The sequence below is a fragment of the Quercus robur genome, chromosome 11 (genome assembly GCF_932294415.1).
Source record: "Quercus robur chromosome 11, dhQueRobu3.1, whole genome shotgun sequence".
NCBI classification, from domain to species: domain Eukaryota; kingdom Viridiplantae; phylum Streptophyta; class Magnoliopsida; order Fagales; family Fagaceae; genus Quercus; species Quercus robur.
The window spans coordinates 12,812,926-12,827,671 of NC_065544.1; the positions used below are offsets into that span (position 1 = coordinate 12,812,926).

Consider the following 14,746-nt stretch of genomic DNA (forward strand, 5'->3'; position numbering starts at 1 on the left):
TTTTATTATTATTTTAATAAATGGGTTGTCTTATGTCTGTGAACATGCTATCTATTGGCTCCGACCACATGCTTTGTGCTCTATTCACCTAGCATTCAGGACAAAGTCTAAATATTTTTTAGCGAATTTTTTTTAACGGTCCGGTCATGGGTTATTCATGTCGAGTCAGGTTGACTTACAAAAAAAATGGGTCAAGCAACGGGTCAACCCGTTTTTGCTTCGGGTCAGGTTTTTTCATGTTGGGTCAGCAAATTCTAACATGTTTTGCCATGTCTATGTGCACATACAATCTTGTTACTTTGCAATTTTTCTTCGGTAGCATACTTAGGAAATTTCTTCACTAATTAACTTCTAGAGTGTGACCAACTCCACTGGTTTGGGTTCATCCATTACCTTGTTTAATCCAAATTTTCTTTTGCTTTGTTTGGGTTCGAGGAAGACGTGGGAAACTCAATAATTAACTCAGTGTGTTCCTGAAGTCAATTTGATCAAATTAAACCAAGTAGGTAGCCAGGTCGTGTTTCTGAATACAGTTGCATCATATAGGTAACCCCAAGATCTTAAATATAAACCAAACCTCATAGCCCAAAGTCCAAAGAGTGTGGTAAGATTGACTTCTCTCCTTATACCCTTAAATTCAGCCCTATGCCTAATAATCATCTCTTAAAACACATCTTACAAACCAACAAACTCTTGAGTTTCTTCCTAACTTCTACAACACAACCTGAACTCAACCACCACCAAATGTAGCCTTCAGCTATTTCACCACCTATTTTAATATTTTTGCAACCCACAAATTAATTGGTTGAAAAGGATAATAAAAATGTAGAAGTTAGAGCCTTAGAGGTAAGATTATTTTTAAGGCTGAAGGGTACAAAAATTGAAGCCCAATCACCATTCATTCTTCCGAACCCAATGTTCAATACACCTCACCTAAAAGCAAAGCCCTTTCCCCACTCAATCAAAACTATGTCGAAAGCCTCCTACATGAAAAAGCCCATTTTCAAAAGCCCATCACTACCCAAAGCATTTAGCCCACTCAATTAAATACCCTTCAAGACCCACACAACAAAATCCCCCAATCAAAGACCATTAGCCATTGCTAGAAGCCCAATCACATTTATAAAATTCCACATCCAAATGGAAGCACGCATGCCACCCCATGAGTGAGAAAGATGAGTTTGACAGAGACATGAAAAATAAAGAGGATTTTTGAAAAAAAAAATTTTTATTTTTTTTTCCCTCCACTTTCTATTCTATCACACAAGAAAAATAACAAAATCTTCCATTTTCTTTTTATTATTTTCTATTCCCTCACTTTTCTTTCCTGGTATACTAACATGTTTTGGAAGTTTGGAATTTTCCTTGGGTAAGTATTTTCTTGTACATTAAAAAAACAATAAATAAATTGTATGTGACCTTTGTCCACTAATCTTTCAATTAAAATATCATGTTTTAATTACTCAACCATACAACTTTCTTCAAAAATAAAAATAAAAACGCAAAAACACTTATTTTGATCCATATATTTTGGAGTCACATTCAATTTGATATTTACATTTTAGTAACAGTTAATTTAGTCTTTTTTTTATTTTTAATTTGTAGTCAATTTGATCCTATCGTTAACTCACTAACGAAAAATGTTTATGTGGCTAACGGATTGTACCATTGACACATAAGATGCTTACATGGCTACTAAAATAATGATAAAAAATTAATTTAACATTTATAAATTGCCAAGTCAGATCTAAATGAAAAAAAAAATCTTATAATATTTTTAACAAGAATTTGTTTTTCTGAGTATTTCAATTCTTAACCTCATTTATTTTTCTTCAAATTTTATTTCTCAAATTTTATTTTTCACTTCAAATTGAAATTGTTCTACAACATTCTGTGTACAGATCCGTATTAACAAAAAATAAAAAACACAAAATGAATGAGATGATAAAAAAAAAAAAACAACTTTCTATTCTCGCTTTCTTACCCACCAAACAGGACAACAAAGAAAATCTCAATACACAAAATTTCTTTTCTCTCACTTTCTTGGCATAAGTCTTCTATCCCTAATTTCATAAATCTTCAACCACAAAATCACCCAAATTTCCACCAAAAACCTCAACAACTGATCTAATCATCTTAGTACAATCGTTATTCCAACCGTGCAGACTTGTATTCTCGCTGAGATCGTCAAGGGTCTCGAATAAGCTTCGTCGAAAATGGTGGTGTTGAAAGGATCCCATCCAACTCATGAGAGAATTACAAAATCTATACCCACCATCTTCAAACTTTGATTTGCTTAGATCTACAAAATATTCAGATCTGCAAATTTTCCATCTTGTGAAATTCAAAACACACAAAAGAATAATCTAGATTACACATAAATTTGTAGATAAACCACCCAAAATCCAAGGTGGACGCTTGCTTAGGCCTTCAGAGATTCAACCCTGTGTGTCCCAGTTCGCAAATTTGGAGTAATAAGAGCTTTTGAAAAGTTTAAATAATTTGGATCACAAGGAGATGGTAAAAAGCTCGTTGTCAACACCAACATCTTTCTTGTCTTCTTCCTTCACAATAGAAAATGCAATAACAAATTACAGAGTTACAAATGCATTAACAAATTAATTATTTGTTATGAAAGTGAGAGAAAGAAAGATGAGATTACGAAAAAAATATTTCTTTTTAAAAATATTTTGAGAAATTGAATTAAATTTCAGTTTTTTTTTTTTTTTTTTTTTTCAGTTAGATATGACATGGCATTTTTTAAATATCAAATTAATTTTTATTATTATTTTAGTAGTCACAGAATTATTATCTAATGTCCCAACGGTACCAGCCTAGCCAATTTCCGTTAGAGAATTAACAGTAAAAATAAGAGAGATCAAATTAACTGCAACAAAAACGTAAGAATTAAATTGATCGTGATCTTAAAATTTTAAAATTTCAAAATATAAGGATCAAAATAAGAGTAGTTCTGGTGCCACAACAATGTGCACAACTTTGTGCACAACTCGACCACGTGGCGAGTTGTGGTTGGTGGAGGGGTGATGGTGGGTCACCCCTCCACCAACCACAACTCGCCACGTGGCAGAGTTGTGCACAAAGTTGTGCACATTGTTGTGGCATTAGAATTTTCCTCAAAATAAAGTTTTTGTAAGATAAAAATAATAACTTTAATCAATAAGAGAAAAATTAATGAACCTATGCCCAAGTCAAATGGTCCAATTCTAACCAAATAAATGGACAAGAGAAAAGAGAAAGAACGATCTTTGGACTTTACACTTTAGAGTACATGGGTGATATGACAATAAAAAATAAACAAACAATTAACTAAGTTAAATGATTCTCAAAAATCAAAAACGAAATCTCACACACATACCTGAGAGAGAGAGAGAGTGAGAGAGAGAGGTTGCTTGGAGGGGAACATAATTTTCCATATATGATGCATTGGCCTTTTTCCAAATGTGGAGATTTCTTGAAGGAAGACAGCAATTTCCAGATAAGTGCACAATACCTTTTTCCATTTTTTGAAGGTTTTTAACTCTGAGACAAATGATAACACTAAAAGCATTGACACAAACAAGACATTGTCATAATGTTTCTGACTTAGATTTTGCTTCCCTTAAACAAAACCAAACAAAACCCAATAAGCTTACAAAGTGAGAATATTGTGACTCAGAGAAAAGAGTGTGTGGAGTAGTCAGATTCAGATAGAAGAGAGTAAAAGACAGCTTCTTTAACACGGAGAAAGAGAGAGTGTGTGAATTTATAATTGTAAAAGAGCCCCGAATCCTCAAAGGACTTCCAAAAGCTTCTTTTGCTTCACGCTAACTGTACAAAAAACCCATCAAAAGAGAGATGGATTGGACGTATGATCTGACAAACTGTGCATGTTACACACTGCTTTAGGAAAATGATGCCTGAACTTCAACTATCAACCTTAAATCAAAAAAGAATTATATATATTTACGATAGTTATCAAAATTCATGCAGTACAATAATTTACATGTACGAAAACACATGAGAAAAGATATGCTAAATAGATTCATTTAACGTGTGTTTACTGTTTATACAAATAGTTCTATCCATTTTTTGAAAATATTTATGAAAATTGAAAAAAAAAATTTAGTTATTTTTTCATTAAATTTTTTTTAAATAGTTTAAATATGTTAATAAAATTCTATATAAATTTATATACTGGTTTATTTTCTAAACTAACTTATACATATAATTCTTTTAATGGATAAGCTATAACTATCATCCATGTGCGGATGGTAGCTAATGCAATTCATCATTCACTTAACAGAATTGTGATTCTATGTAAACGAAAATAAGAAACCCTAGACTTTCTTATAATAATGATATATTTAAAAAATAATAATTTTATATATAGATATATAACCATTCTAATTAGGATGGGGAGCATAAGTATATATATTTAACAATTTTTTAAAATCCTGGCCCCAAGTTGACCATACCATGCACTAGTTCTTTCTCAAGAATTTTGTCTCAAAAAGTGATTTTGATATTTACCACATCGTCAAAGTCTATTAAATAATTTAAGTAAATGGTTAAGTGTAACCAATGAAACCACAGGATAGTAATAATAATTGAAGGATACCTTCTTATTTTATGGGCAAACCACATGGATAGTAATTAATTATAATTATTCCATTTTTTAAAGATTCATTTATTTTTAAGTACATCTCTACATTTATCTTCTTCTTCTTCTTTTTTTCAGTTAAATAGCAGAAATGTCATGTCATTTTTATCTAATTTAATTACTTTTTACGTCCAATACACCAATGAATTTAAACTATCCTAAAATTCTTGTTTGTTATAAACTTAACTATTTTAAAAAAAATGACGAATGAATTCATTCATTAATATGTAACCTTTTTGTAATAAACCTGATAATATTCCAAAAATTATTCAACTAAATGAACGGGGCTACTATACATTTTCTTTTCTTTTTTTCTCACAATATTTTCTATACCTACCAATTCTCAGCCATGCAAAATTGCAATATAGCATTTCCATCTTGTAGTATAGACCAGATTTGAAAGCAACATGTATATTAATATAACTTGCTATAACATTACTTTTAAATTGAATCCATATTAGCCAGAGACTAGCATCTCATACAGTAAAACACAAGTTTGTCAAAAAAAAATCTTGACGCTTTTCTAAGATTAGCACTTGGCATATCTTATGCCAGTGATATGGACAATGATTCACAAGACTATTACGAATTTCTGGTACGGGATCTTGGAAAAGTTAAATGAAGAAAGATCAGGGTTGCAGAGAGTCGGAAGGTGTCATTGTCACTCATCATATATCCCAATACACTTAATAGTGATCATTATTTTTAGAATCTTAAATTGGAATCAGTCTTTTTGTCATGATTTTATCACCAGTATACTGTCGGCATATGAATAGGAGGAATTACATGGAATTAGTTTTAGTTGGGAAAAAACAGAAAAAGAAAAAAAAAAAAATTTTGGTTGGGCTAGTCTCTACCGAGAGTCTAAACTCAGTTAAATTGTTGCTAATATATATTTTTATATAAAAGATAAAATATTATTTCGGTCTTTAAATTTTATTCAAAGTTTGGTTTTGTCCTTAAACTTTAATAAATGTTTTTTTTCGTTCTTAAACTTTGTAGAGAGTTTTTTTAATAATTTAGAGGCAAAAATGGAGATGAAAAAAAATTGCAATAGTGCAGGGATGAAAACTGTATCATTTTTAAAGTTTAAAGACAAAATTAAAGTGAAACAATTTCAATAATTTAAGGACGAAAGAAAAACTTTTTAAATTTTAGGAAACAAAATGATATTTTACCTTATTTTAAAATTAAATTTCTGGTTTTTTTTTTTCCTTTTGTTTTGGGCATACAATAGATGGGGTAAGAGACTGAAGAAAGCATCCATGTGCAATTTTAGTTACATAACTTTCTAATGAGTCATGTAACTTGTTTAAATAATACACATGAATCGATAGATAGTCTTATAAATGGCCATGTAATTGACTGAAAAAGATAATTTTAAACATGTTTGGAGCCAAATTTTACCCCTAAAGGACAAGGTTTGCTTTGTCCTTATCTATATCTATACTACTATTTAAGAGACTTTTCCTATTTGAATTCTTACTTTTTTATTTCCAAAATATCCTAAAATTCACTTGTTTAGAAAGTTAATAATAGCTAGGGTTAGACATATATAATTACTAATTTTAAAACTCCTAAATTTTAGATAAATTTAAAAAAGCAATTTACCAACAACTGGTATTTATTTTTAAAAAAAGCATGTTGCATAAAAATAAAAATAAAGTTAAGTGCAGTTTTTTTTTCTTTGTTCTCTTGATCATATCTACTCTCATGTTCCTACTAACTTTATACTCTCAATAACAAGCAGTTACTTCACTCTACATGTCTCCCCATCCTTATCATCTTTTCTCTTTCTTGTTCAAATTCTAAAAAACAAATCCAATCTGGCACATCTATTCCCAAGTTCCCACTAATTTCAAAGGAAGACAAACACTCAAAACTCAATTAAAAAGGTATGAACATACCATTTGTTTTTAATACATTAATTTCATTAGATTACTTTATCTTTCCCTTTGTCTTTCTCTTTGTCTCTTTGTCTAATTGCTCCACTGCCTTCATAAAAGTGGGCACTGCATCTTTAAATCTCCCATATTATACATTTCTCTCATCTTAATTTGTTCACTTTTTAAAACTAGCATCATGACACTCTTGAGTAAGCAAATGTGTAAACTTGAAATTTGGATAAATGAAAAATTATAACACTAAAAAAAAAAACATCACGTGAAGTGTGTGTGATGAAGTTAGTCTAAATATATCGAGGTTGGTCAAATGATCAGTCGATGAATGTGAAGAAATCAACTATACTCCTTATTATTAAGAACCTTGTAACTTAACTAGTACATCATAATATTTCTAACAAAAACTTCTAAAATTCAAATTGCCTCTCTTTCATTGTAATGATTGAGTTATCAGTAGCAATAGCTTCCCCCTTTATGTAGTGTCTTCTCTTCAGCCCTCCCACGTCCACATGACTTAAAATGGATATGATCCTCCAGGAATTCTGGTGGGGTTGATCTGGTAAAATAAAATAAAATAAAATAAGCACCGTGTATCAGTCATGGGACTCAAATGCAAACAAAAAGATTATGAAGGTTTGGGAATGAGAAGGATGAATGATACAAATAAAGCCCTAAGAACAAAACTAAATCAATTAATGCCGATTCCTCTATCTATGTTAACATTTTAGTGTGTTGGCTAATTCTTTGTCAAATTTTCATGTATCTAAATAGTCAATTTCATTGTATCTTGTAATATTTTGGGATGCTATTTGCATTGGGTCACTGAGATGAAGTGCTGCAAGTGCTGAAATTGAAGTCGGAAGGGTGCTGAATTTCGCTTAAAAACCGTCTTTGTTGTAAACTCTCAATCTACATCAATAGTATAGACTAATGTGAAACTCTCTACATGTTCTCTAAAAAATTATGAAATGCTGAAGAAAACGTTTGAGAGAGAGCTCATGTTCTTGCAAAAAAGCAAAATTGGTGGCCTTATAAGTCCTTTTTTTCTTTTTTTTCTTATTTCTGAATCTATATGTCTAACTGATAAATTCACACGTTGATACTTGAATAATTCAAGTTTAGACCAAAATCTTTCAAATTTTAGGTACTAATTAAAATACATTTTAGAGGTTGACCAGTCACTACTCAATCAAAAGTCAGTTTCATTTGTCATAAAAAAGATTCAGGACCCCAAGGTTGAAATGTATGATATAACCCGACCACTGAGATCTGCAATTTCGAGCTAGATTTATAGCTTTCGTTTCCTTTCCTTTTTCGTCTTCTTCCTTCATGCTTCAGGCTTCCACCTTTTACCCCCACTCGGGCCCCCTAATAAGCCAATTCCAAAAAAAAATGTACCTAGTTAGGTAGTCTATCTACCTAGCTAAGACATTCAAAAGGTGTGTACACCGTATGCATAAGAGACATTTCTCTTATTTTTTCGGTAGGTTTTTCTCTTATTTGTTTTCATTTTTATCCGAACTCTTTTGGATAGATTTTTTTTCCTTTTTCCCAAGGTCTCCATTAAATATTTTCTTTTGACTTTGGTCTAACAACAACTAATAATAATAACAGCCATAAGTATGATGGTTAGATAAGTGAATTAAAAAAATGAAATCAAATTGCATTCAATTCAACTTTTTCTTTTACCCTATTAAATGTTTACACAAATGATCTCAGCAGTTTCTCATTTTCTGAAACTTGCATGATGGCTGTTATCAACAGGTCTTGAATATATATTTCTTAATATTACATTACCAAATTGCATGTCATTCAAAAATTAATCTCCTATTAGATTACATATAATTGGTTCTTAACCACATTCATTTTTCTTAAAAAGCTTGCCCTCACAAGTCTCAATAATTAGTGCCCGTGTTGCTACTAAATAAACCAATAGTAAAAATGCTAAATTTATTACAAATCTTATTTAAATGTTTTACAAATTGATATGACAATAAATTTAATCGGTGCTACTTGAACAATTGATAAATAAATATTTAAATTACCTTTTATGTTATTTTAGTGACTTATGTATTCATGATTGGTGACACATTAAACTTATGTTAGTTTATATATATATATATATATATAAAACTTGTAATATTCTCATTATCACTCAAACGATACATGTAATTAATTATCTACACATCTAGGTGCATGGATGTACTCGTGGAATCATATAGCATATATTCACGTAAGAATCTTGGGAAAAGGCATCAAACATATAAGTGGAATACCTTAAAGAAATCGTATCATATGTTGCAAGGAATACTGATAAATGATTTCTCAGGAAGGCATGGAGAGTAAATATATCTGGAGTGACAAGCTATATTATTGAGATGTGTAGAAAAGGATTCCCGGCAATATGAATGCCTGTAGATGAATATAAAACTAGCTAGAAGACGAGTCTATATTGATATCAAAATTATTTATATGTCTGGCCAAAAGTATGTGACAAAGTGAATATGGAATACCCTTTGGTTTTGGCTTTGCAATACAAATTCATGGGGGTCCCGAGTTTGTTGTCCTTCCTTGGGATGACCACTGTACAGTAATGAATAAAGGACTCACACTGTTCGTTTGTTTTTGTTCATGTTTGTATCTGCTACATTATAAAAATATTCTTGATGTTGCTTTGCTCCTTTATAACTTGTGAGTGTGAGAGTTTGAGCTGGACCAGCAGCATTCACTTGGAGAGGGTGGTTGCAACTTGTAATTGTATAGTGTGAAGATAGTGCAAGTACACTCGTGTTTGCACTTCCTCTCTCTCTGCTATCTGTTCTGTCCTTGCTATACCTCGGCCTTGACAAAACAACACTGAAATGATAGATGCATCAATCAGAATCACTGTCATATTTCTCACTTTAAGAAACAAGAAAAAACCACACAAAAAAAACCTAATGAAAAAGTATTGACCAACCCATCTTATATAAACACTTGTCCAACCCCATCAAGCAAAAGAATCCAAAGCCAACCAAATTTCATGAGTTTTAGGCTTTTAGTATAACTTTCTTCTTAACTAGAAATGCTTTTCGTTACTTTTTCTTCTATTTCTAGTTGTTGTCTTTTAGGATCTTCTTCTTCAACTCTTCTATGCATTCCCACTAATTATGAAAACCTAGCTACCCAAGTGACACATAGCAACTTCTTGCAGTTACATACCAAAGACAACCTTTTATTTCTTCACAAACACAATGCCTTCTTAAGACCTACCTGAGATTTCCATTTATATGTCATGGCTTCCAAGTCTTTCACAAACCTATCAACCACATCCACTTTCTTTTTCTCCTTGAACAAAGAATGAATCTTTACTCTTTTTAACACGAAAAGCTAGCCTTTTTCCCTCTACTTAGTATTGGCTTCCACTCAAAAAACAAAGACCCAGAAGAGCAGTATTACACCAAAAATCCAAGCCAAACCATAAAAATGGAATCTTTTCACCCTGCTATGAACTTACCCTTTTCCTATACTTTCTCTACAACTCTCACTGCTAGTAGTAGTAGTGGTACCACTGCCACATCCATCACTAATACCTGGATGGACCCTAGGATTTGGAGCAAACTCCCACAGAGACTTCTAGATCGTGTGCTTGCTTTTCTTCCACCACCAGCCTTCTTTCGTGCTCGTTCTGTCTGTAAAAGATGGTATGCACTCTTGTTCGCTGACACTTTTCTTGAATTATATCTCCAAGTATCTCCAAGACACCATTGGTTCCTATTCTTCAAGCACAAAACCCTCAAGAGCTACATTTATAGGAACAATACTAGTAGTGGAGATCAAGGTGACATTAATGTTAGAGCACCACCATGCGAAGGATATATCTTTGATCCTTATGATATCACATGGTACCGCCTTTCTTTTGCTTTGATTCCCCCAGGGTTTTCACCAGCTTCTTCCTCTGGTGGCTTAGTTTGTTGTGTTTCAGACGAGGCTGGTCCAAAAAGCATAATCCTATGTAACCCAATTCTTGGTTCTCTAACTCAATTGCCTCCAACACTTAGACCAAGGCTTTTCCCTTCTATTGGACTAACTGTTAGTCCTACATCCATAGATGTTACAGTTGCTGGTGATGATATGATTTCTCCTTTTGCAGTGAAGAATTTAACAGCTGAGAACTTTCATATTGATGGGGGTGGATTTTATTCAATATGGGGTACAAATTCTTCACTGCCAAGGCTTTGTAGCCTTGAGTCGGGTAGAATGGTTTATGTAGGAGGAAAATTTTACTGCATGAACTTCAGCCCATTTAGTGTTTTAGCTCATGATGTTGCAGCCAATATATGGTGCAAGATTCAAGCTCCAATGAGAAGGTTTTTGAGGTCACCAAACCTGGTTGAGAGTAAAGGAAAACTACTCTTAGTTGCTGCAGTTGAGAAAAGCAAGCTAAATGTACCGAAAAGCTTTAGGCTTTGGAGCTTGCAATCATGTGGGACTACATGGATTGAAGTTGAGAGAATGCCACAACAACTCTATGTTCAGTTTGCTGAATTGGAAGGTGGAAATGGGTTTGATTGTGTTGGTAATGGAGAGTTTATTGTGATTATGATTCGAGGGTCAGATAAGGCATTGTTGTTTGATATTTTTAGGAAGATTTGGCAGTGGATTCCTCCATGTCCGTACTCTCAAGATGGTGGTGTTGGTGGTAGCTATGGACGAGATAGTGAATTGCATGGTTTTGCTTATGAGCCTAGACTGGCTACACCAGTCACTGGTCTTCTAGACCAGCTCACCCTTCCATTTCAGCCTTTCAATGGTTAGAAGGTCCACTTTCCTAAAAGAACAAAAAATAGTTGGTAGGTCCAAATTGGTGTGATGTTAGACTTGGTGGTAGCATAAGCTTTTAGGCTTGCAGTACTGTAATTGTTGTGGTACCTTTCAGATGTTTTAATTAAGTGAATTAATGTGTCGTGTTTAGTATGCAATTGTGTCATGCCCTAACTTTATTGTTTAATTTTTTTAGTGTACCATTAGATGCATTTTTTTTTTTATTAATATAAATTGTTATGACAAGAAAGAAATGAGAGAGATTGGAATCCTAATTCCTCTTATAAAATGAGACAAATCAATGTTATTGTAGTATTAAGACTCTTGACAAAGAGAAACCTGTAACCAAGCTGCTCTAAGTTTCACAAGCATGGTTAATACTTAAAAACAAGTACTAGACTCTCACTGGAAAATTTAACAGTGCAAAAAACTGAAAAGAAGACAAATTCAATAACCTTGTGAATTGTGAGTGCATTGAAGACAAATCTATTTTTTACCCCTTTTAAAAAATTTAAAAAAAAAAAAAAAAAAAAAAAAAAACTAGTTTTTTAACTTTTTGTCACACATTTATTAATATAAGAGTTACCAAAAATTATACATTTTGTCAAATACTATACAAATAAGCTACTAAAAACTGTGAGGTATCCAAACGAACACGACTAACCATAAAATTGAAGGGTGCATATGCATATCTACATGTGTATATAGTGAGTAGTTTTTTGTATACATAATGTACGATACCCACATTCTTTTGATATCCACATATAAAATGTGAAACATGTAATGCGTGTGGATGATTTACAAATGTGTGAGAATCAATGTTCTATATAATATAAAATAAGTCTAGAGTCACAAAAATTTCTACAAAACAACTGAGGTAGCAAGTTGTGAAGGATAGGTAATAAAATGGTATGAGTGGTGGGGCACAAGAGAACCAATAAAAGCTACTTAACTCAACTATTGTGAAACTTATTTTGTCTGTAACATTACTCCATAATATATAGTTAGTGATTTCCATAATATATCGTTATTGATTTCAAGTTGAAGTTGGGGCAAAATAGTTTTGGGTATATTTGGTTTCAACTTGAAGGGACTTGGAATTTTTAGCTGGTATAAAATCAAGTTTGGATGAAAGGCTGCATAGGTTTTTTTTGGTAATAATCCAGGAACAAATTTTATTGAGACAAGCTAAATACGACACAACAACTTAAAGGCTATCAAGAGCAAAATTCAACAACAAAACAAGTGAACTAAAATGGCCAAAAACAAAGACAAAATTCTTCGAAAAGCCATATGTTTCAGACTTTCTAGTGTAAAATCGAAACGGACAGTACTCCCCATATGTTACATAGCTCTTTATTTACTTTGGTACAAGGGTAGGCTCTCTACTCTCCAGCCTAGACCCCACATGTTTCCTTATAGCTTGCACAATTTGATCCCCTATACTGATAGCTCCGTGGTGAAGAATTACATTTGAGTTGTACTAGAGCGGAACAAACTGTCACTACATCTTCGCATCAATTGAAGTGTTAGTCAACATAGGTCAATAGTAAATTAAATAAAATAACAAAATATTAGATAGGGACCCATCACAACTAAAATAAGAATATAAAAATATTGTGGCATTTTATTATATTTTTAAATTTTCTCATTTTGTTTATGAGCTTCCAAAGTTTATCCCTAATTGAACCAGTATATAAAGGCATGCCTAGGAATTGATTTTGAGAACGAATGTAACTTCCACAGTCAAAGTGCCAAGACCTTGTCCCTAGTTTGATTCCAGGCAACTGCACAGAAGTAGGTGCCTAATTTGGAAGACATCTACATAGCCTTAGTTATCACGGTCCCCTAGCTCAACCAAGGATAACTTGCTCTGAATGCTAACAAGATCCTAAGATCTTGTTGGGTTCCATTACCAAGATTTACTACAAAGCTCACTAGCTAGTTTGGAATTGATAGAATTAGTAGCATGGCTCAATTTTAAGTAAAGGGGACTTTTGGGTGTTTGTAGGAATATACTAATATATTGTGTAAATAAAGTTTCACATTGAATAATAAATAAATAAATAAGTGAGTGGTTAATATAATATAATTGGATCCAAACTTAATTATAGCCTTTAAGTTTTTTAGGTTAATTGGTGTCTATATATATATTATATTAAGGTATTATCTCCTCATCTGTGTCAATTTATGTGCCACAAGAAGGTATTACTTATTAGAGTCATTTCCACCTGAAACTTCATGAAAGAACTTACCAGATTTCGAAGTTTCAATATCTTTCCTTACAAAGGACAAATTAGGTCTCAAGGTGTGAGGTGAAATAATGTACTTTGAAGCTATCTTCTTCAACAGTCCCACATTTCATTATGTCAAGATTAGTATCGGAGGTTGTAAAACCCCCCAAAATACAAATTTGTAGCATCAAACCATAATAAGTGGGCATTATCCAAGATGGTAGTTCTAAAAATTTACATGTATTCAACCTTTTCAATCAATTTAAGTACGTTTAGAAACTTGTTATCTATGTATTCTATATAAAGCCCATTGTTGAAATAAGATTTTTTTTTTTTTTTTTACTAAATCCCATTGTTGAAACTAGAATGAAATAACTACGTGTTATGTTATAAGTATCATAAAACTTCTTTTTAATTAAAAACTTCTTTGTGTTGTGTATTCTACTTGAGTATGGTGATATTTAATACAAAGTGTTTGATAGGATTTTTTTTCTTAAGTATTAAATTTATAAAGGAAAAATGTCATGACACCTCTTAAACTTCAGGATAATAGTCATTACACCTTCTGAATTTTTATTTTAATCAATTTACTTTCTAAACTTTATATATGTGCTAAATTAATACAAAAACTAGTCTGCCATTAACACATTAACAGATCACTCATGTGAGACCCACATGAAACTAAAAAATTATCAAAATTTGCAAAAGCCGATGGATGGAAGAGAGAAAAACTATTTAGTTTAGAGAGAAATACAAACTAGGATTGTGAGTGGTTGTTCATTGTCCTCCGATCTAGCTAATCTACATATAAATAAAGAGTAACTCTAATGTCTAAACGTCGCCCATCTGATTTGTTTTTAGAGTTGAGAGCCGTATACCAATTTCCTTCAAGAAATATTATTTCAAACCCAACTCCGTTCCTCCATGATTGACCTGTCAAAAGATCGATTTCATGGGAAGGTCCTGGACTTGTAGCTTATTTCCCAATGTAAAAAGCCACTTCTTTATTTTAATTAATTAGGGTTTTACTGAAGTTTGTCTTTAGGGTATATATTAATAAACTATTTTTAAAAACTTTTATAAAAAAATGAAAAAGTTACAAACTTTTATGACAGTTTTTTCAATTCTTCATAAAATATTTTCAAAAA

General features: G+C 32.0%; 1 protein-coding gene and 1 long non-coding RNA gene across 2 annotated transcripts; one reads left to right on the forward strand and one right to left on the reverse strand.

Moving 5' to 3' along the window:
- Positions 1-1,947: 1,947 nt before the first annotated feature.
- LOC126705966 (uncharacterized) lies at positions 1,948-3,869 on the reverse strand. Its single transcript, XR_007648482.1, has 2 exons — positions 3,377-3,869; positions 1,948-2,564 (listed from the first exon to the last, which is right to left on the reverse strand). It is a non-coding gene; the product is annotated as an uncharacterized LOC126705966 (long non-coding RNA).
- A 5,806-nt stretch (positions 3,870-9,675) lies between these two features.
- LOC126706037 (protein UNUSUAL FLORAL ORGANS) lies at positions 9,676-11,461 on the forward strand. The gene has a single exon (XM_050405298.1). The coding sequence runs from the start codon at positions 10,027-10,029 to the stop codon at positions 11,356-11,358; it is 1,332 nt and encodes a 443-aa protein (XP_050261255.1). The 5' UTR covers positions 9,676-10,026; the 3' UTR covers positions 11,359-11,461.
- Positions 11,462-14,746: the final 3,285 nt, after the last annotated feature.